We start from the raw sequence: 23105 nt of genomic DNA, 5'->3' as shown, positions 1-23105 counted from the left end.
TACACTGCTGCACGAGAGGGACCCTCCCACCAGAATATACAGTTAAGTGGATTATCCCCTCGTGCAGCAGAACCAATATTTCACATAAAAATATATAATTTCCACAATATTAGTCTGATTTAAACGAATTGACGTTCGGTAGATAGCTGGGGTCTGAGCGCACATTTCGTGAAAGTGCCGCTCATATCCCAGCTTAAAATAACCGAACGCCGCACAAAATACACATTATTTCTAAGTTACCTTCAAACTACCGAATGACTATATAGGAACACATTACTGAAGGACCGGGGCTCCCGAACGGCTTGGAAGTCCAGCGGTATTCGTGCCGTCGAGTAGCCGATTTTAGTTCCAGGCGCTCGACGACCAAATACCGCTGGACTTAACAAAGGATCCAAGATGGCCGACTGCCGCATGGTCGGTAGCCGAACGACGGCCACCCTGAATCCTCTTAATTGCCGATTGCAACAATGTTGCAATCCTTAATGGGTGCCACACGACCTCCTGTGTGTGGTATCCATTCGGTAGTTTGTTCGTTTCACGAAGGGTGTTGAAATCCACCGTTCGTGAAACGATTACATGAATGCTGGCGGTTTTCGTATGCCAGCAGCATATGAACGCTAGGTTCTCTCTGAACCATGCTACACAGAATACACACGCTTGGTTCTTAAAAGGTACATACACGTATGCATAACATTACATATACATAAAGGACAATGAACAGTGGCTGGATTTGCCGCAGTCTGTCTGTGTGCGCGTATGGACTCCGCAGTCTGTCTGTGTGCGCGTATGGACTCCGCAGTCTGTCTGTGTGCGCGTATGGACTCAGTAGTGTGTGTGTATGGACTCAGCAGTCTGTGTGTGTGTGTGTATGGACTCAGCAGTCTGTGTGTGTGTGTGTATGGACTCAGCAGTCTATCAATAATTAAAATTCCTGTGAGTTGTTGTGTAGGAAGGGCCCCAGTGCATTGCTTTGCCCGGGGGCCCTTAATGCTGTTAAAATGGTACTGCTTGTGTGTGTCAGTGAGCTTCTATTTAGTGAGCATGTGTGTGTCAGTGAGCTTGTGTGTGTCCCTGAACGTCTTTGTAGTGAGTCTTCTGTTTATCCAAGTGAGTTTTGTCTGTCAGTAAGCCTATTTGTGATATATATATAAATGGCACACATTTTTTCCAGGGCTGCTTTGGATTCCCAGTTTGGCTCTGCCAGAGAGTGCACTTTACCGCTGAATCATCTGTGTGAGCTGCCGCACACTTTAGCCCTGTTACACGCTTCTGGGAGCTGCTGTTGACAGGTACTAGTAGTCTAGAGATTGGGACATGGGGTATATGATCAGCTGTGTGTATATAATATCCCGGGATAGTCAGTACTTCCTGTATAGTGCTGCTCTCTGTATAATACAGGCCTGTGTCTGTATAATATCCCGGGACAGTCAGTGCTCCCTGTATAGTGCCATCCATAAAATTTGTTGAATCTCTACAATTCTGCTTCCTCAGGGGCATCTAATACATTTTTGTACACCAGCCCCTAAAGGTTAGGGTGTTTCTACAGCATACAGGTGGATGCTAATCAATCTTCTGATAAATAATTCCCTTTTCAGGAAGTGTGCAGTTCTGGTGTTTGTCAAGGAACAGTTCAGGTGTAAATATTTTGACAACGGTTTTTGACTCTCAGAGAATGGTAATTCCCTGAAGAAAAAATGGTGGTTCCAGGGCCGGACTGGTAAAAAAATTCAGCCCGGGCATTTTTTGTTCACAGCAGCCCACTGAAAAGGGAGCGGGGCCAGATAGGGTGTGTTTTGTCATCCCCAATGACAAGCACGCCCCATCTCACAGTGAGCATGTTAGTTCAATGCTCTTCCAGGGCATGATAAAAAGGCCCTGTATTTGTTCTGCACAGTGCAAGCAAATGTAATAACATGCTTGCATTGTTTGCTTGAAACTTGTCTCAGGGGTTTCCATAATTGGGATACTCACTGTATCCCATTTATGGAGACGCTATGTGTTTGCTTATATTGAATCTAGTGTGTGCATAGGGGATCCAGAGTGTGTATGTCAGAAATGTAGTGTGTATGTAGGTGGTGCAGCGTCTGTGTGTAGGGGATCTAGTGTGTGTGTGTGTGTGTGCGTGAATAGAGGATTCAGAGTGTATATAGAGATTTAGTGTGTGTATATCTGTAGATATCCAGAGTTGGGTAGGAATCTATTGTTTGTCTGGAATTTAATGTGTTTAGGGGTGCAGTATGTGTGTGAGGGATTCTGTAGTATATATACATATATGTTTGGTGTGTAGTATTGTGTGTGTGTGAGTAGTGCAGCGTGTTTGGGGGCTGCTGTGTGTGTGTGTGTGAGTAGTGCAGCGTGTTTGGGGGCTGCTGTGTGTGTGTGTGTGTGTAGTGCAGCGTGTTTGGGGGCTGCTGTGTGTGTGTGTGTGTGAGTAGTGCAGCGTGTTTGGGGGCTGCTGTGTGTGTGTGTGAGTAGTGCAGCGTGTTTGGGGGCTGCTGTGTGTGTGTGTGTGTGTGTGTGAGTAGTGCAGCGTGTTTGGGGGCTGGTGTGTGTGTGTGAGTAGTGCAGCGTGTTTGGAGGCTGGTGTGTGTGTGTGTGAGTAGTGCAGCGTGTTTGGGGGCTGGTGTGTGTGTGTGTGTGTGTGTGAGTAGTGCAGCGTGTTTGGGGGCTGGTGTGTGTGTGTGTGTGTGTGTGAGTAGTGCAGCGTGTTTGGGGGCTGGTGTGTGTGTGAGTAGTGCAGCGTGTTTGGGGGCTGGTGTGTGTGTGTGTGTGAGTAGTGCAGCGTGTTTGGGGGCGTGTGTGTGTGTGTGTGTGTGTAGTGCAGCGTGTTTGGGGGCTGGTGTGTGTGTGTGTGTGTGTGAGTAGTGCAGCGTGTTTGGGGGCTGGTGTGTGTGTGTGTGTGTGTGTGTAGTGCAGCGTGTTTGGGGGCTGCTGTGTGTGTGTGTGTGTGTGAGTAGTGCAGCGTGTTTGGGGGCTGCTGTGTGTGTGTGTGTGTGAGTAGTGCAGCGTGTTTGGGGGCTGCTGTGTGTGTGTGTGTGAGTAGTGCAGCGTGTTTGGGGGCTGCTGTGTGTGTGTGTGTGTGTGTGAGTAGTGCAGCGTGTTTGGGGGCTGCTGTGTGTGTGTGTGAGTAGTGCAGCGTGTTTGGGGGCTGCTGTGTGTGTGTGTGTGTGAGTAGTGCAGCGTGTTTGGGGGCTGCTGTGTGTGTGTGTGTGTGTGTGTAGTGCAGCGTGTTTGGGGGCTGCAGTGTGTGTGTGTGTGTGTGTGTGTGTGTGTGTGTGTGTAGTGCAGCGTGTTTGGGGGCTGCAGTGTGTGATGTGTGTGTGTGTGTAGTGCAGCGTGTTAGGGCGCCGAGTGTGTTAGGGCGCCGAGTGTGTTAGGGCGCCGAGTGTGTTAGGGCGCCGAGTGTGTTAGGGCGATTTGTGAGGGCGCTGTGTGTGTTAGGGTGCTGTATGAGGGTGATGTGTTTTAGGGTGCTGTATGAGAGTGATGTGTGTTAGAATGCTGTATGAGAGTGGTGTGTGTTAGAATGCTGTATGAGAGTGGTGTGTGTTAGAATGCTGTATGAGAGTGGTGTGTGTTAGGGTGCTGTATGAGGGTGGTGTGTGTTAGGGATTTTTTTGTTCACAGCAGCCCACTGAAAAGGGGGCGGGGCCAGATAGGGTGTGTTTTGTCATCCCCAATGACAAGCACCCCCCATCTCACAGTGAGCATGTTAGTTCAATGCTCTTCCAGGGCATGATAAAAAGGCCCTGTATTTGTTCTGCACAGTGCAAGCAAATGTAATAACATGCTTGCATTGTTTGCTTGAAACTTGTCTCAGGGGTTTCCATAATTGGGATACTCACTGTATCCCATTTATGGAGACGCTATGTGTTTGCTTATATTGAATCTAGTGTGTGCATAGGGGATCCAGAGTGTGTATGTCAGAAATGTAGTGTGTATGTAGGTGGTGCAGCGTCTGTGTGTAGGGGATCTAGTGTGTGTGTGTGTGTGTGCGTGAATAGAGGATTCAGAGTGTATATAGAGATTTAGTGTGTGTATATCTGTAGATATCCAGAGTTGGGTAGGAATCTATTGTTTGTCTGGAATGTAATGTGTTTAGGGGTGCAGTATGTGTGTGAGGGATTCTGTAGTATATATACATATATGTTTGGTGTGTAGTATTGTGTGTGTGTGAGTAGTGCAGCGTGTTTGGGGGCTGCTGTGTGTGTGAGTAGTGCAGCGTGTTTGGGGGCTGCTGTGTGTGTGTGTGTGTGTAGTGCAGCGTGTTTGGGGGCTGCTGTGTGTGTGTGTGTGCAGCGTGTTTGGGGGCTGCTGTGTGTGTGTGTGTGTGTGTGTGTGAGTAGTGCAGCGTGTTTGGGGGCTGCTGTGTGTGTGTGAGTAGTGCAGCGTGTTTGGGGGCTGGTGTGTGTGTGTGTGTGTGTGTGTGTGTAGTGCAGCGTGTTTGGGGGCTGGTGTGTGTGTGTGTAGTGCAGCGTGTTTGGGGGCTGGTGTGTGTGTGTGTGTGTAGTGCAGCGTGTTTGGGGGCTGGTGTGTGTGTGTGTGTGTGTAGTGCAGCGTGTTTGGGGGCTGGTGTGTGTGTGTGTGTGTGTGTGAGTAGTGCAGCGTGTTTGGGGGCTGGTGTGTGTGTGTGTGTGTGTGTGTGTGTAGTGCAGCGTGTTTGGGGGCTGGTGTGTGTGTGTGTGTGTGTGTGAGTAGTGCAGCGTGTTTGGGGGCTGCTGTGTGTGTGTGTGTGTGTGTAGTGCAGCGTGTTTGGGGGCTGCTGTGTGTGTGTGTGTGTGTGTGAGTAGTGCAGCGTGTTTGGGGGCTGCTGTGTGTGTGTGTGTGTGTGAGTAGTGCAGCGTGTTTGGGGGCTGCTGTGTGTGTGTGTGTGTGTGTGTGAGTAGTGCAGCGTGTTTGGGGGCTGCTGTGTGTGTGTGTGTGTGTGAGTAGTGCAGCGTGTTTGGGGGCTGCTGTGTGTGTGTGTGTGTGTGTGAGTAGTGCAGCGTGTTTGGGGGCTGCTGTGTGTGTGTGTGTGTGTGTGTGTGAGTAGTGCAGCGTGTTTGGGGGCTGCTGTGTGTGTGTGTGTGTGTGTGTGTGTGAGTAGTGCAGCGTGTTTGGGGGCTGCTGTGTGTGTGTGTGTGTGTGTGTGTAGTGCAGCGTGTTTGGGGGCTGCAGTGTGTGTGTGTGTGTGTGTGTAGTGCAGCGTGTTTGGGGGCTGCAGTGTGTGATGTGTGTGTGTGTGTAGTGCAGCGTGTTAGGGCGCCGAGTGTGTTAGGGCGCCGAGTGTGTTAGGGCGCCGAGTGTGTTAGGGCGCCGAGTGTGTTAGGGCGCCGAGTGTGTTAGGGCGCCGAGTGTGTTAGGGCGCCGAGTGTGTTAGGGCGCCGAGTGTGTTAGGGCGCCGAGTGTGTTAGGGCGCCGAGTGTGTTAGGGCGCCGAGTGTGTTAGGGCGCCGAGTGTGTTAGGGCGCCGAGTGTGTTAGGGTGCTGTATGAGGGTGATGTGTGTTAGGGTGCTGTATGAGAGTGATGTGTGTTAGGTTGCTGTATGAGAGTGATGTGTGTTAGAATGCTGTATGAGAGTGGTGTGTGTTAGAATGCTGTATGAGAGTGGTGTGTGTTAGAATGCTGTATGAGAGTGGTGTGTGTTAGAATGCTGTATGAGAGTGGTGTGTGTTAGAATGCTGTATGAGAGTGGTGTGTGTTAGGGTGCTGTATGAGGGTGGTGTGTGTTAGGGATGCTGTATGAGGGTGATGTGTGTTAGGTTGCTGTATGAGGGTGATGTGTGTTAGGATGCTGTATGAGGGTGATGTGTGTTAGGATGCTGTATGAGGGTGGTGTGTGTTAGGATGCTGTATGAGGGTGGTGCACCCTCAAATACCCCCTAAATAATACCCTAACACACATCACCCTCATACAATGATAATAATAAACATATATTTTAACCCCTCCAGTATTCAAATCATTAGTATTACTAATGTGTTGGGGGAGGCAGGTAAATGCCAATATTGATGTGGTTTTTTTTTTATAATAATAATAAAAATAAAATAAAAATAGACATTATACCCCCCCCCCCTTAATTTCTTACCTTTAGCCTGGAGGGGAGGAGAGGGGGCTTCTGACATCCATCCCTGGTGGTCCTCGGGGTAAGTGAACTCTAGCCCTTTGGGGATCTCGCGAGAGAAACCCGGCGGAGCTGCAAGTTAGAGCTCCGCTCTCCAGGCAAGCTGGCAAGTTAGAGCACCTCTCTCCAGGCAAGCTGGCAAGTTAGAGCACCTCTCTCCAGGCAAGCTGGCTCCCTCCCTCTCTCCCCGCCGGCGGCCGCGTTTGATTGCATGTGGGCCGGTGAGGGAGATATTTGATCTCCCCACCGGCCCTTCATGCAACACAGCGGGGCCGGCGCTCGGATAGCGCCGGCCCTGCATAGACCGGCTGGATCTCCCCGGCCCGTGGCCATTGCGGCCTGGGTGGTTCTCTCGGTCATTATCACCTGAAATCTCTCTGCTACTTCAGTAGACAGATACTTGGGAAATAATATTGGTTCCCATCTTGTAAGAACCTGCTTGGTCTCTTCAGCTTCTTTAGGTATAGCACTGTTTACAGGTCCTTCAGTGGCCAGATACAGTTGCTAATAAGATTTTGCAGTAAAATAAAAAAAATAAAAAAATCCCTTCTGTCTTGGGATATTATACACAAACAGACCTGTATTATACAGAGAGCAGCACTATACAGGGAGCACTGACTGTCCCAATTTATTATACACACAACCCTGTATTATACAGAGAGCACTGACTGTCCAGTGATTTTTTACCCAGACAGTAATTGATAGCTGTGCTGATAAAATGTCCTTGGAATTTTTTTTCAAATGTTGGCAACTATAGCACTGTATCAAGGGTAATGTGTTTGTTTTTAATAATCCCTGGTGGAAAATAATGAATCCTCCACCAGGGATTATTTAAAAAAAAAAAACACACACATTGTGTCGGGGGCGGGGCTTAACATGCGGCAGGGGCGGGGTTAAATGTGCCCTCCTACTTTTGTCCCTGGCCCTCCTTGTGCACCCCCTAAAAATGAATCCTAGAGACGCCACTGGTCACACCCTCATACAGATTGCTACATATAAACACACAAACACTGTTAAACAGACAGACACACGTACAAATCCACATGCGCAGAGATCACAAAGAAAAGCATCAATAAATAGATATTTAGTATGGTATCATCTAAATATTTGATCATATTTATTAAAGTTATAATATTTTTTTATTTTTATTTTTTAAACGTGATAACGCTGTGTTTCACAGAATTTATATATATTTAAAAAAATGTATTACAGCGAGGACACAAAAGAAGCAACAGATGGGAAAAAATAAATATATATTTCTCTTTCATATCCTGTTATATGTTGGAGGTAATATGTAAATGGCATTACAACCAATCTACAATAATGTGTCTCTCAATATATTTGTATCTTGGTACAGAAACTAAACAGGTCGTTTTCCTGCCCTATTTCGCAGAGACATTCAGTGAACGTGCAGGTGAAGTAGGAAAAATGATGTGCTGCTGCAAGATTATATTAAATGTTATTTGAAAGACTTAACCCGCCCTGTAATTTGGATCTGTACATATTTGATTAAGTGTTAGAGGACAGAAATTAAAAGCCATTGCAAACATACAGGATCATCAAGAAGCCACTAGTTTTCACCAGGAAGAAGACTGATCAGTAGAAATATGTTGTGCATGTACTATTTGGATTTTATGTGCACTGAATTGTTTTATACATCTTTTTGATGAACGGTGCTGTTTGATGCCTAATTTAACTTTTTTTTTTTACTGTAACTGTTCTACGTTCCTGTTTGAGGTGTTTTTAGATCAAGCACTAGCTAATTGGATAATCACATCAAGTTTGATTTGTTTATGAAGTACCCTTGCATGGGCAGAGATTCCCTGCAAAGATGTATGAATGCAACACTTCTGGTGTACCCTCCAAGTGATGATGTACCAGAGCAAAAGCCAGAGATGAAAGAACAGTGGTTCATAAGACTATATTGTAAAACTGAGAAAGGTTGAAAGATATGCTAGATGTATATGAACACAGAGGAATATAGGGGAAAAGATTATATATTTCATACATTACAGATAATTATAGACTGTGCATTAAAACAAATATGCAAAAAACAAACCAAAAAATAAATAAAAAAATAACAACCCTTCCAAATTTCCTAATGCTGCTGCACTTGAACAGCGAGTATTAGTTGCAGACAAATCCCACCTACACCAAAGAGGCTACGCTACACCATTCCAGTGTCTCTTTCTGGACTCTGGGGTCTTATGCCATAGATTCCTGCCCAGCTAGAGTTTATAGGTTAAGAATAGGGGTAGCTCCACACATGGCATAGTACAAGTGGAACTGCTCAGTAAATTTATAGCAGCACTACTGCAGCTGTTTTCAGTATATATTCAGCCCAATTCACAGGTTTGGGAACCGATCTTTGTGCAGTGATCAAACAAGGGAATGTCCGGTAGCACATGCTCTTTATTTCTCTCATTCTAGTAGAGCTCACTTGAAGTTATTTATGCAGCAGGTACACAGCACATGCACAATAAGTACAAAATGGACACAGGCAGCACATATGGGAGAGTTTCATCTGTCTGATTGACAGCTCTGGGGGGCTGTCTTATAACTGAAGCAATTTTGTCAAAATCAATGCAGGGTACTACCTGGATCTATAGAATTAGCAATACTGCAAGTTATTAGGTAGTATAGACCAGTACTTAGTTTAAGGTCACTGCTCTTAAGAAAAATGGCTGTAATGGTGAAGCATGTTGTAGCACTAAATGTATGGAAGCATAACATGCCAGTTAAATTGTTCATTGGAATTAGTTTTGAACAGACTGAGAACCAGAAAGGAATGCAACATGCCTCCAGGTCTTACCAGACATACCCTTTTGTCATAAAAAAAAAAAAAATCCATGTCCTGTGCTACAAATGGTTCTCAGAATGGCTTGCAGCCTTGCACATCATATTTTACATATCTATGTAAGAAGTCAAACCCCAGATTGGAGGAGATTCATTTTTAAAAGACAAATCTGCTAGGATTTCCAGCTGCTGAAGTGAGGTCTACCTAGATCAGAGGTAGGCAAACTTCAACAATCCAGATGCTGTGGACCTCATATCCCCTGATGCTTTGCAAGTATTATGGCTGTAGGAGCATTATTGAAAAGATAGTCCACAACATAGAGTGCCAAAGGTTACCTTCCCATGACTTAGACCAGGGGTACCCAACCCAGGATTTAGGGATTACCCTGTTGTGTCTCAAGTGGTTTCCCCCCCCCCCCCCCTTTTCTAAAAACACAACTGGGTAATCCCTAGATACATTTAAGCCTAATCTTGTCATTTTAATTTAAATGCACAATCATTTGGAGTTTAGTAAATTAACTCCCATCCTGGAGCGGATTGAAAAGGTGGCAACTTGTACAATGGAAAAGGAAACGCCTTTGCATTACTAGTCATACAAGGTAATTCACTAAAGTGAAAATTCTAATTAATTTTAAATTTAAGGTGTAAACAGTCAAACTGGATTCATTCTCTAGGTCACCTATGCTTTCATTTGACTAGGTCTCCTCAAATTTAAAATTCCCTTTGCACTCAATGTGAATTATCACTTTAGTAAATACCCCTGATAGTGCTTAAAATGTATATTTAAAGAGAAAATCAGTTACATTTAATGGTCCTGTTGAATTTGATTCTCATTTAATCAGGTCACCTAGTCTTGAATGTTTAGTTTTTTTTATGAATATTGCAGCATTGCCCAAATAAGGTAAAAACTCTGGCTTTTGTATTACTATTGAAATTATTATTATGATATTTATATAGCGCCATCAAATTCGGCAGCGCTTTACAATGGGTGGACGAACAGACATGTAGTTGTAACCAGACAAGTTGGACAGACAGGAACAGAGGGGTTGAGAGCCCTGCTCAATGAGCTTACGTGCTAGAGGGAGAAGGGTAAAATGACACAAAAGGGAAGGATAGTATTAGACTAATGACAGTTGCAAGAGAGGAATCAGTCGGGAGCTATTAACAGTTTAATTGATACGCTTTTAATGATTTTTTTGAAGGAGTGGAGACTGGGTGAGCATCTAACGGAGGAGGGAAGCGAGTTCACAGGAATGGTGCAGCCCTCGAGAAATCTTGAAGGCGAGCATCAGAGGTGGGAGTACGGACAGAAGATAGACGCAAGTCTTCAGCAGATCGTAAGGGCCTAGACGGGACATACTTGTGTGTAAGGGAGGATAGATAGAAGAGCAGCCTTATGTAGAGATTTGAAAGCAAGAACCAGAATTTTAAACTGAGCTCTATATTTTATAGGAAGCCAATGTAGGGACTGACAGAAGGGTGAGGCATGGGAGGTGCGGGCGGACAGGAAGATGAGCCTCACTGCCGCATTCATTATGGACTGAAACGGCGCAAGTTGGGAGCACGTAAGACCACTGAGCAGTGGATTGCAGTAGTCAAGGTGAGAAAGGTCAGTGGAATGGACCAACACCTTAGTCGCATCTGGCGATAAGTAGGGGCGGATGCGCGCAAGGTTTTTGAGATGGAAATGACAGGATTTGGCGATAGATTGAACATGAGGCTTGAAGGAGAGGTCGGAGTCAAAGAGAACACCTAGGCAGCGAGCCTGTGGGGTGTAGCTGATGGTAGCACCATTGACTTGGAGGGAAACAGACACAGGAGTAACAACACTTGAGGGAGGAAATACCAGAATTTGAGTTTTGGTCAAGTTTAGTTTAAGGAAGTGGGCAGCCATCCAGTTAGAAACAGCAGAGAGGCAGTCAGATACACTAGTCAAGAGGGACGGGGAGAGATCAGGACGGGACAGGTAGATTCGCGTGTCATCCGCGAATATCATAAAAATGATATTGGAAGCCAAAGGAGCTAATGAGTTTACCAAGGGTGGCAGTATAGATGGAGAACAGTCGGGGACCAAGGACTGAACCTTGGGGGACACCAACAGAGAGGAGTTGGGGAGAAGAAGCAGAGCCAGAGAAAGAAACACTGAAAGAGCGCTGGGAGAGGTAGGAGGAGCACCAGGAGAGAGCAATATCTTGTAGACCTATATTGCGGAGGATGAGCAGAAGCTGTTGATGATCAACAGTATCAAAAGCCGCAGACAGGTCAAGGAGAATTAGGATAGAGTAGTGACCACGAGATTTTGCAGCGAGTAGATCATTGGATACTTTGGTCAGTGCCATTTCCACAGAGTGCTTAGCGCGGAAACCAGACTGAAGCGGGTCTAGCAGAGAGTTGGACTCAAGGAATTCTGTCAATCTCGCATACACAATTCTTTCAAGGATCTTGGATGCAAAAGGCAGTAGCAAGATAGGACGATAGTTGGATGGGGAGTTAGGGTCAAGATTGGGCTTCTTTAGAATTGGGGTTACAGTTGCATGTTTGAAGGGCGATGGAAATATACCAGAGGAGAGAGAGAGATTGAGAATTTTTAGTGAGAGGTGGAGAAAGAGAAGAAGACAGAGTACGGATGAGATGCGAGGGAATTGGGTCTAGGGAGCAGGTGGTGGGGCGGGAGGACTGGAGCAGAGCAGAATCCTCTTCCAATGTAGCGGGTGCAAATGAACATAGAACAGCCGAGGGAGTGAAGTTAGGGGGAAGTATTGTAAGAGGAAGAAGAAAGATGAGAGATCTCTTCTCTGATTGTAGAGATCTTGTCAGTGAAGTGAGTTGCAAAGTCTGAGGCAGTCAAGTTAGTAGGTGGAGGAGGAACAGTAGGGCGAAGAAGAGAGTTAAATGTGTGAAATAGTCGTTTGGGTTCGCGGGAGAGTGTGGCTATGAGGGTATTGAAGAAATTAACTTTTGCAGAGGAAAGAGCCAAGCTGTATTAGCTACATAAATATACTACTTTATTGTTGCAATAGTAAAAAAAATACTCTCTTTTCTCATATTTTTTCAAAATAGAGATAAAATCATTCAAAACAACTCTAAGTGGAAAGAATATTTCTAAAACTGAAAATGTACAATCAAGCAATGAACTGCAGTGCATTGTAAAACAAATTTCAAAATTTAGTCATTTTTTAGCAGATTTAAAGTAAAAATCTTAACCTCAGTTAAAACTTGGCTAGAGTCATGTCTCTGCTACTTTAGCCTACATTTTGTAATGCTGTTTAATTCACTTCAATCCCAGTGATTTAATAATGCAGGATTACCGAAAAACCAAATCAACACTTCCCATTATGAAATAATTTTGCAAAAAACTGTTAAATTTGTAATTTATTATATTAAAATTTAACAGCTAAAATTTATATATATATATATATATATATATATATATATATATATATAAATAAATGTACTATATTAATTTATATAATTTACTATTTTCAAATTTATCAGCTAGTAAAATCTAATCTCCAAAACATACATCTTGTTATTATACCTGGTAATATTGTTACCATTAGAAAATGCAACATACAAAGTAATACATTTCTCTAAAAACAACAAATTTACACAAATGAATGCATACATTCAATAGTAAATTTTAAACTGTAAAACTGCATGTTAGGTGTTTATTTTGGCTGTCTTTGACATGTAATAAAATATATATTTAATAATGTTTAAATGAAGATTTTTTTTTTTGTGTGTTTTTTCCTCATAAGGACAATATTGCACTAACACATATTCTTTCTGAACTTTCTTTGTTTTTCCCTTCTTTCTTTCCCAATTAAAGAATATACAGGTTATTCACAAAAAGCCATATTGCAAATTAAAGCAAAAAATGCCAAGCAGAATTGGGCAATTTCTCCAGATCATCAATTTCATCCAATTTTTTTTTTTTTTTTTTATTTATTTGGACTCAGGCACTATTCTAAAAGGTTATTTAAAAAAAATATGGTTTGAACCCCAATGGACCCAATGACATTTCACACTGCTTTCACAGTTTGATGTCTAGCTAAATGAGTGAGATATTCCATTGTAATATTGGCTTTTACACTACCAGTTCTTACACAGTCATTTGAACATTAGGTTCACACGCTCACACTATTTTCACATTTAGCACTGCATCAGAATTATAGTCAATATTGATATGTACAGACAGATAATCTTTCACTTACCATCTCATTTTCCTCTCCTTGATTGAGTAAGGCATGGTGTCCCTCTTTATATTGTTCACCCATTAATCTCGCATACACATGTAAATACTGACTTCAGAAAGCTGTGACACAGTGTGTGTAGTAACCCTGTTTGCAAGATAGTTCAATAATGCTAGCTCACTTCAATGCCAGGTGTACAGCTCCCTAAGGAATCCTAAAATCATATCTCTGCTGTTCCCGTGAAGGTACTACATATAGACTCCTCCTAACACAAACAGGTATTTAAGCACACTCCTAAAATCGAAATCCTTCCCCTATTGAAGGCAGGTACTGTAATTAACCATTTACATGTCTTTAGTGCAGTGGCCTATTTGGTGGAACTATAGCTCAACCACAGGTTGGCAAAGCATCATGGGAGTTATTGCTTGTTAAGAGCTGGGCAGCAACATTACAGCTACTTTTGTTCTAGGGAATCAACATTCCAATAAGCAATCTCTGGTATTCCCTGTGCAAATCCGATCAAGTTCTACCAGTCTTTCACCACAGGAGTTAGTTTCTACAGCACTTGAAAGGCTAAAAGCTGTGTATTTGCTGTGGAAAGTAACACACATATGCATTTAAAAGTGGAATAAAACTATACATTAACAAATAATTACACAACAGATTACACAAAATTAAGCCTTATGTTTAAACGCCCTTTACTCTTGGGCAGCAGCAATGGCAACAGTGTTCATCAGCCTGGACATATAACAAAAAAAAAAAAATATATATATATATATATATATATATATATATCTGTGTGCGCACACTATCTCAAATCCCTATGCACATTTAAATAAGTGGACGTTTTATGATCACTCCAATGGCCGTTGAGCTCACCTGCTACATGAAGGCAAAATCTCTGCAATTTAGCTTGCTGCTTTCAGTTAAAAGACAAAACAAATCTAATGGGACAAAAAAGGTAATTTTTTTTTTCAGACTTGAGCACAAATCTCTTTCAGCAGTGTCGCATGAATCAAATTCCTGTCAATCTACGCCTGAACAAATTGATCCATCTGGAATTTATCATAAGACACTTATAAACACTAGACAGATCAATTAATTTGGGCGGAGATTAATGGGAATTTGATATGTTTAAAACAGCTGAACCAGATTTGTGAACAAGTCAAGTATTCCTATGAAATAAACACACAAAATTAAATCTTGTGCTCAAACTCCAACTACTCTGGGCAGCAACAATGGATGTAGTATTCCATAGCCTGCATACATAGAACAAAAACCAAAACAAGTTACCTACAGATGATCCCAAATCCACATGCACATTTAAATAACTGGAGGTTTTTACTACCATGTAATGTTCAATAAATGTCACATCATAGCAAGCCTGTTAGGTGTTTATTGCACTAGCAATTCACATTGCTGTTTTCAGCTACAAGGCAATTGTCTCTAATAAGACAGAAAGGGGTATTTGTTTGAACCTCTATACACACATTAACCCTTAACTGGACACACGTGGGGTGGGTTGCAGCGCTGTGCAAAATAATTACCATTTAGTTTTTTGCATTTAGCACTAGTAGCAATATATATATATATATATATCCCTTAAGGACGGCGGGCCTTCTATGTCGTCCTTAAGGGGCTGCTTCTTAACGCAGCAGGACGGCATGGAATGTCCCCATCGGCAGTCATGATCCTGGGTACTGCCTGAGAACCCATGCAGTCACCATCTGCAGATTTGGCCCTCTCAGACCATGTGATCGTGGGGTCCTCACGATCACTTGACCAGAATGTCTGCTTACAGCTCTGCCTGCAGGGGAACTGCCTGGAATGTCAGGCAGTCCCCTTATGGCCTGCTAACAAAAAATCAAAAGATAAATAAACATTATAAAACAGTTTATTAATCCAATAAAAAATACTATTACTCTAAGTGTATTTAACTATTAAAGGAACACTATAGGGTCACGAACACAAACATGTATTCCTGACCCAATAGTGTTAAAACACCATCTAGCCCTCCTGGCCCCCCTAAATATAGAAAAAAAAACCTCACTTTTATTCAAGTCAGCAGCTGCTGGCTCTGCCCCTGATCACCATGCTTGGTTGACATAATCAGTAGTGAGTCTCTGAGACAATCACAATGCTTTCCCATAGGATTGGCTGAGACTGTCATGGAGGTGGATCGGAGGCAGAGCCAGCACAAGCCAAACACAGCCCTGGCTAATCAGCATCTGCTCTATGAGGAAAGTTCAGTGTCTCCATGCAGAGGGTGGAGACACTGAATGGTAGTGCTCTACACAGTGCAGCACTGCCCCAGGAGGCACCTCTAGTGTCCACTGGAGGTATCCCTAGGCTGTAATGTAAACATTGCATTTTCTCTGAAAAGACATTGTTTACGGCATAAAGCCTGAAGTAACTGACTATAGTGTCCCTTTAACCCCTTAAGGACCGCCGACATACTAGGTACGTCCGCCAAAAACGGTCCTTAAGGACAGCTGACGTACCTAGTACATCAGCAGTATTCCTTAGTACTTACCCGATCGCCGCCGCTCCCCCGCTGGCGATCGGTGTTGCTCCCATGCTGGGGAGTCTGCCTGACAGCCCAGACAGTCCCCACGCGGCAAATTAGGCCCCCGCAGGCCATGTGATTGCTCTGAAAGACAGGAAGTCTCCCTGCATCTGTAAAATAAAATAAAAATGTTATTAAATAAACAATAATAATAATATATATATATATATATATATAAGATATATATATATAATATGTATATATATTTTATTAAAATGTCATACTAAGTGTGTTTTTTTATTAATATATACATATTATACATATACATAATATATATAATAATATATACATATATTAATATAAAAATACACTTAGAGTAAAATTACACAAATATATATATATATATATATATATATAATAACTATAACTATATGTATATATGGAATTTTATTCTAACTGTATTTTGATATTAATATTTATATCAAAATACACTTAGAATGAAATTATATATATATAAATAAATAAAAATAATACAAAATATACATATGTCCATATACATAATTACATAAATAATTTCATAAATATATATGCATATATATTTAAATTCTACGTGCATATTTATGTAATATTTTTACATAATTTTTTGTCAATCTTTGTTTTATTGCGGCATAAGAGATGGGATACAGAAGAGAGAAAAGGATAATGTACGGTTTGTTCACAGGATGGGGTTAATACATCGTTAGCATTAGGTGGATACATTTCCTTGTTTAGTAATGCCACATTTTTTGTTTGTTAAGTCGATTAACGAAAACTTATATAAAGCATTTTGAAGGTAAGCAAACAACGGTTATGTTAAGTTACTACCATAATACTGCAGCCAGGTTTGGAGCCCTGCAGTCAATGTAGATACAGTGCAAGTACAGCCATGCTATTCACCTGGACATTAGTTAATACGTTGGAATCGTCTGAGTGCAGCATGTTTAGAAACTTGTTAGATAGCTATTCAGTGCGAAGCAACCTGCTGATACACTATGTAGGTAGTAAACATGCGATTTCAAGGTAACTAACAAAATATGCGTAAACGTAGCTGTGCAGAATAGCCATATCTGCGGCTTATGAGCCCTCATTATGTATCATTTCAAGGGTAACGATGCCTTATTTTTTAGGTTTAAACTGTAGCATGGAAATTCAGGCTATGGATTATAAGATCCAGTATGTAGCATGCTAAATTAACAGTGCATGAACTACTCTTTATATTCCAACAGTATAATACCGAGTAGGTTAAACCATGAGTCAACTGGTGCCTTTGCCAATCCTTAGGGTAGTTTATAATAAGCTATTGCGTTATGATTATTTAACTGCTGCATATTGATAAAATCACAGTCACATGCAAGAGTGGGTTGAGACATTGCATGACAATGAAAGTAACACAGGTGTGTGGTATAGTGTGGAAGCATGCTGCGGCACTATAGTGGTTTGTGAGGATGGAGCTGTACTATCCGAGTCTGCTGTGATGGACGTTCTCAGGTTCAGGCTGGTGTGTCGATATATGTGTGCGGTGGTAAGCTTTTGTGACCGCCATGCAGGTGGCGTGGGTAGTGTTGGTCTTATGTGTGGTGCCTGCGTACAGCCAGCTGTGCCGGGTGAGTGTACTCCCTTGGTAGGGATGAAGTATGTGTTGCTTATGGCTGGGTCTGCTAGTACATTTTGCTCACAGTGAGAGTGAGCTCATAATAAACAGTGAGTAACAAAAAGATCAGCATAGTTAGAGTAGGTTAAGTGAGGAAATCAAGCATGCTAGGCAATATGGCCTGTCCAGTTTTTGCAGTACAAGCTGAGGATACAGCTGACCTGTGAGAATTAACTAACACCAAAGTAATCAAACGTAAGCAATCCCAACAGTAAGGCAAGCAGTATTAGCATTGAAGATATTGCAATTGTGCAGTGATACGTTAGGACGTCGGGTATACAGTGCTGGTGAGCGCACAGCTCAGATGAAGGGTAAGCGGTCAGAGCGGCAGCGGCTTCCACTTGGGCGATGCGACTTGTTAGTACACTAGTGCCTTGCGCTCGGTATGTTTCTGGGCTTATGGGCTGCTGGACAATTCTGGTTGTCTGCTGATGCCCGGTCGCTGGCTGCAACGGTGGTTGTCGCTGTGCTGCACGAGATTCAATCCGGCGCCAGAACGCTGCACAGATTCTGTCGAAGGTATCATTGAATCGTGCCTCCCATGCTGGCATCCGTGTGTTCTCCTCCTCAGTTGCCATTTTAGGTTCATACAAATATGTGTATTTTATTGCAGTAAAAGCAAACAGTATTATGACATTTACAGTTAAATTACCATGCAGAACTAAAAAAAAAAAAAAAGTTTTTACTTTTCTTTAGATTTTCTTTAGATTTTCTTTATATAAAGTTATGTTTCATACATTAATATTTTATGTGAAATGATATATAATAAGTGTAGGTGTACTTCATAAGAAAGAGGTGAATTATGGTTGAACAGACTTATAGTCAAATTCCAAGTTTTACTTATGTTTTGTTTTGATCAGAAGATGTACAATAGCCTCCATCCTTAAGGAGTTAATCACATGGTGAGTTGTTAGTGATTTCATGTATGCACAGTTATACTGACAAAGCCGAATTTTGTCAGCATACCGACTGATATGATAAAAATGTGTTCTTTTAGCATTCTATTCTTGCAAGTGATATTTTCCATGTGTGTTGTTTTGCTTTAGGACTTATTAAAGTATCAGTTTTATTAAGAGTACTGATTTTGAATGGTTCCAACTGAAAAAGTTACCTGGCAAAATACATCTCGGAGGATTGACTGCACAAACCAATAGTGTTCTTTTATATGTAAATTATATTTTTTTGGAATAAATATTTAATGTTTTTAATATCTGGTGAGTGGAATCCTGCCAATATATTCATGTGTTTGACACATTATAAGTGAGTGCTGCCCTACCCTAGCCCTAACTGTACTCCTAACCCTTCCATAACCCTACTCCTAACCCAACCCTACCCCTAACCCTACCACTACCCTAATACTACCCTTAACCCTACCCTAAACCTAACCCTACCCTAACCCCTAACCCTACCCGAAAATACTACCCTTAATCTTACCCTAACCCCTAACCCTACCTCTAACCCTACCCTAACCCTAAAGCAATCCTAACCCTACCCTAACCCTACACTTACCCGAAGTGCCGAACCAAATCGCCGAAGTCCCGAATTTCGGAATGCCGAACCGAATATTTTTCCCATGTACATCCCTATTTTGCTTGTTTTTCAATTTTCTGAGTAGCCAAAATTGGAATCGGGTGACTGGACAACCACTATACATTATGCTCAGTAACAACATTAAAACCACCTACCTAATATTGTGTAGGTCCCCCTCATGCTGCCAAAACAACTCTGCTGTGTCGAGCTATGGACTCCACAACACCTTGAAACATGCCATGGTGTATCTGGCACCAATACTTTAGCAGCAGATTCTTTAAGTCCTGTAAGTTGCAATGTCGGGCCTCCATGGATCAAAATTGTTTTTCCAGCACATACCACAGATGCTCAATTGGATTTAGATCTGGGGAATTTGGTGGCAAAGGCAACACCTTGAACTCTTTGTCATGTTCCTTAAACTATTCTTGAACACTTTTTGCAGTGTGCCAGGGTTCATTACCCTGCTGTAAGTGACCACTGTCTGAGGGAACACAACTGCTCTGAAGAGGTAGGTGGTATGTGTCAAAGTAACATCCACATAAATACCAGGACCCAATGTTCCAAAACAGAGCGTTGTTCAGAGCATAACACTGCCTCCACCAGCTTGCCATTTTCCCATAGTGCTCACTTCACCATTAAAGTGTCACGGACTTACCTGTGCCTGGCACCCGTGCTGCTCCCTTCCTTGGGCCGCGTGGGCAGGATGCACAATGCGGCCGCATTGCTCCGGTCCTCAGGCCACCTTCAGCCCCACAAAGGGTTCCCTCTGCTGGTTCGCCGGCCGAACTACAGCACCTTAAAATAAATTGTGAAAGTCATGACGTCACACCTTTAAAGGGACTACGTCATCTAGGTGACCCTATGCTGTTTAGTAACACATTAAGTGCTCCTGTCATTCTCTTGTGATTTCCTGTTTTTGACCTTGGCTTTGTTTTGACTGTGTTAACCTCTGGTATCCTGCTTGCAGTTTGACCTGTGTATTTCTGGTATCCTGTGCTGGCTTAAATTTTGACCTATGTATTTCTGGTATCCTGACCTGGCTGTTTTTCATGTATCAGTATCTCTGTATTCCTGACCTCGGCTATTCTAGACTTTGATTCCATCTGGTAATATGTTAAATCCGGCCACTCTAAGGCCTGGTAATATTGCTTTTTGTACCCTCACTTTTTGGGTATCCTGTTTCCTGATTGTAACTGTGACAGAAGGTGCTTTTGACGCTGGACAGGGGTCATCATGGGCACTCTGATCGGTCTTCGGCTAAACAGCCCCATATGCAGCAAACCGCGATGCACTGTGTGTTCTAACATCTTTCTATCATGCCCAGCATTAGGTTTTTCAGCAATTTGAGCTACAGTAATTCTTTGCTCCCCACTTGCATCAATAAGTCTTGGGTGCCCATGACCCTAATGCCAGTTCACCGGTTGTCCATCTTTGCACCATTTTTGGTAGGTTGGGCTACCAAAAGTTGTGCAAATCTGGGCTATCTTTTAGCTTGCCAACAACACATAAAATTCAAGAATTCAATTCAAGAACTGTGCCTAATATATGCCGCCACTTGACAGATGCCATTGTAGCAATATAATCAATGTTATTCACTGCACCTGTCAGTGGTTTTAATGTTGTGGCTGATCAGTGTATATGCATTTGTTTTGTGGCCTGTACAAGCAATTTTATTTGGTTTACTCCAGGATCCATAATAACTAGTCTGGTGATAGCCCATGTCGGACCCTCCTCTTGATATCATAGTTACAAGGGAGGCTGTGTTTGGGAGGGAATTTTGTTTCTGTTTTACTAATCAAAAACAGGGGGGACCTCCCAGCTGGTAAAAAAAAAGTCAGTTTAAGGTAAGTAAGTTGATCTTTTTATTTTTTTCTATCTGCTACATATAGACTCCCTACCTTTAGTATTTCACAAAAACTTAATGTTCTGTGACTTACTTACCAGTTGGGAGATTTTTTTTTTTGTTTTGTTTCCTCTCATTCACTCTTTCTTTATTCTATTGTTAGCTATAGGTTTATGTCCAGGATAGGGGCAGTAGGAGGATTAGAGGCTCTAGAGGAGGGAGAAATGACGGATTAGATAGATCTGATAAGTCAGAGAGTATTTTCAATCTTTCTAAGCACGAATTAAGTAAGGAAGAATTAAGTATTTTAAAGAAAGGATTGAAATTTGCCCCGCAAAAAGGCCCAAACCAGTTTGAATAATTTATAGATACACAGAAATTTATGAGAAGAATGACTATTAAACATTTTTTTTTAAAGAAAAAGGGGGAGACTGGAGAGCATGACAATGGCAGCAAAGAAGGGAATATCACCCCATTATCCCCACAGGTAGTAAATTCGGGCTTGAAGCACAAGTCTAAATTATTTCCTACTTGGGAGAAGGGGGATTTCATTCCAGTTTTTAGTGACATAATCTTAAAAGAATTTGAGACATTATCTAAAAGAAAGGGAAGAGATAACCTAACGAGAAAAGAGAAAATAGCCTTAAAAAAGTTAAAAGAAAATTACGAGTTGGTAATAAGACAGGCAGACAAAGGAGGAGGTACAGTCATCTTAAATTGTGAAGATTATATGCATGAAGCGTTTAGGATTCTGAATGATAAAGATACCTATACTGTTTTAAAATCAAGTCCCATGGAGTCTTTTAAATAGGAACTTTTTAATCTGTTGATGGAGGGCCTAAACAGTGAGATTATTAAAAAGGAGGAATTTGAGTATCTTTTTATTAAGTTTCCAAAATTGGCTATATTTTATTACCTTCCAAAGATTCACAAGTCAATGGAGAATCCTCCGGGAAGGCCCATAATCAGCGGCATTGGCTCTTTAATGAGCAATGTCTCTGAATATGTAGATCATTTCCTGCAAAAATATGTTTCGGAAGCCCCCTCTTATATTAAAGATTCCAACCAGATTATTACTTAAATTGAAGGCATAGCCTGGAAAGAAAATTATATTTGGACCACGGTGGATGTTGCATCCCTGTACACATCTATTGATCATGAAAAGGGCATTCAAGCAATAAAGGAAGCTTTAGAAAAAGATTTGTTTATGCATAAAGCACAAGCCACTTTGATTCTAAATATGATTCGTTTTATCTTGTTTCACAACTTTTTTTGGTTCGAGGGTATGTATTACCTACAAACTTGGAACAACCATGGGCACCAGGTTCGCGCCCAGTTACGCCAACATATTTGTGGCGGACTGGGAAGCCAAGAACATATGGAAACAGAATCCATATGGGGCGAACTTAGTGCTCTGGAAAATATATATCGACAATGTTTTAATTATCTGGGAAGGTGATAGATTGCTGCTAGAAGAATTTTTTATGTATATTAATTCTAATTTTTATGGACTACATTTTACCGCTGAAATCCAGACCCAGACCATCAACCTTTTAGATTTTTCTTTCTTCGTGTCCTCAGGAGTCGTCTGTAGCAAAACTTTTTTTAAACCCACAGATGGCAATAGTTTTATAGAATTTTCAAGCTGTCATCACCCAAATTGGCTGAAAAATATACCAAAGGGCCAACAGACAAGACTCCTCAGGAATTGCACAAAGAAGTCAGATTTTAATGAACAGAAGATTTTAAATAAAAAGTTTGAAGATAGACATTACCCTCCTCAACTGTTGAACGAATCTAAAAGAGAGACAGACAATAAGGATAGAACTCAACTTCTAAAGAACTCAAAAAGTAAAAATAATAAAAAAAAATCCCGGAAAAATAAACAGAGATTTCAGTACTTCCTTGCTTACTGGGAAACATTGGCTTGGCAGCTAATGAAAGACTAAGAGCATAGGTGTCAGCCGCCCATTGTGAGTAACGGTATATACTATTACTCGCAATAAGTGATCTACAATAGGGCAAAACCAATCTCCTTTACAGTAGTTTAGAATTTTTTCAGTGCCTTCCCTCAACCTACATGGTAGAGGAAGCTATAGAGGCCTCAGCTGTACATGAACTCCCCGAGATTGTAACGTAAACTGTACCTTAAATAGATATTTCACAATTTGCTAAAATGACCAAATTTGTGTTTTCCAACTTAATGTAGTATCTACAACCACAAATTTGTATATAATGACCAGTGCAAATATTGCTCTTATCTTATCTAATTGCCGTAATATAAAATTTGTATTTTTAAACTTAATGATAAGTATGGTTCAGGTAGATGTCAGATGCCACCGATTGTTTGAATACTGTTTGTTTACAAATTGCTTGTGTTTAAGTTCCTTAGTGAGATCATAATTGTTATTTGGTAAGTTCCAGCATATTTTGCAATGAATACTT

General features: G+C 41.8%; 1 protein-coding gene across 2 annotated transcripts in view; it reads right to left on the bottom strand.

Moving 5' to 3' along the window:
* The window catches only part of LOC134586872 (probable cation-transporting ATPase 13A4), a 160051-nt gene extending 146724 nt beyond the window's left edge, over positions 1–13327 (bottom strand). For both annotated transcript variants that reach the window (XM_063442773.1, XM_063442774.1), the window contains exon 1: positions 13113–13327. In XM_063442773.1, coding sequence (XP_063298843.1) covers positions 13113–13175 — 63 coding nt within the window. In that variant the 5' untranslated portion in view covers positions 13176–13327. The remainder of the gene's footprint in view (positions 1–13112) is intronic.
* Between the last annotated feature and the right edge of the window lie 9778 nt (positions 13328–23105).

The sequence above is a fragment of the Pelobates fuscus genome, chromosome 2, assembly GCF_036172605.1.
Source record: "Pelobates fuscus isolate aPelFus1 chromosome 2, aPelFus1.pri, whole genome shotgun sequence".
Taxonomy (NCBI): domain Eukaryota; kingdom Metazoa; phylum Chordata; class Amphibia; order Anura; family Pelobatidae; genus Pelobates; species Pelobates fuscus.
The sequence above is the reverse complement of the archived record's forward strand: the minus strand, read 5'-3'. Positions and strand labels throughout refer to the sequence as shown.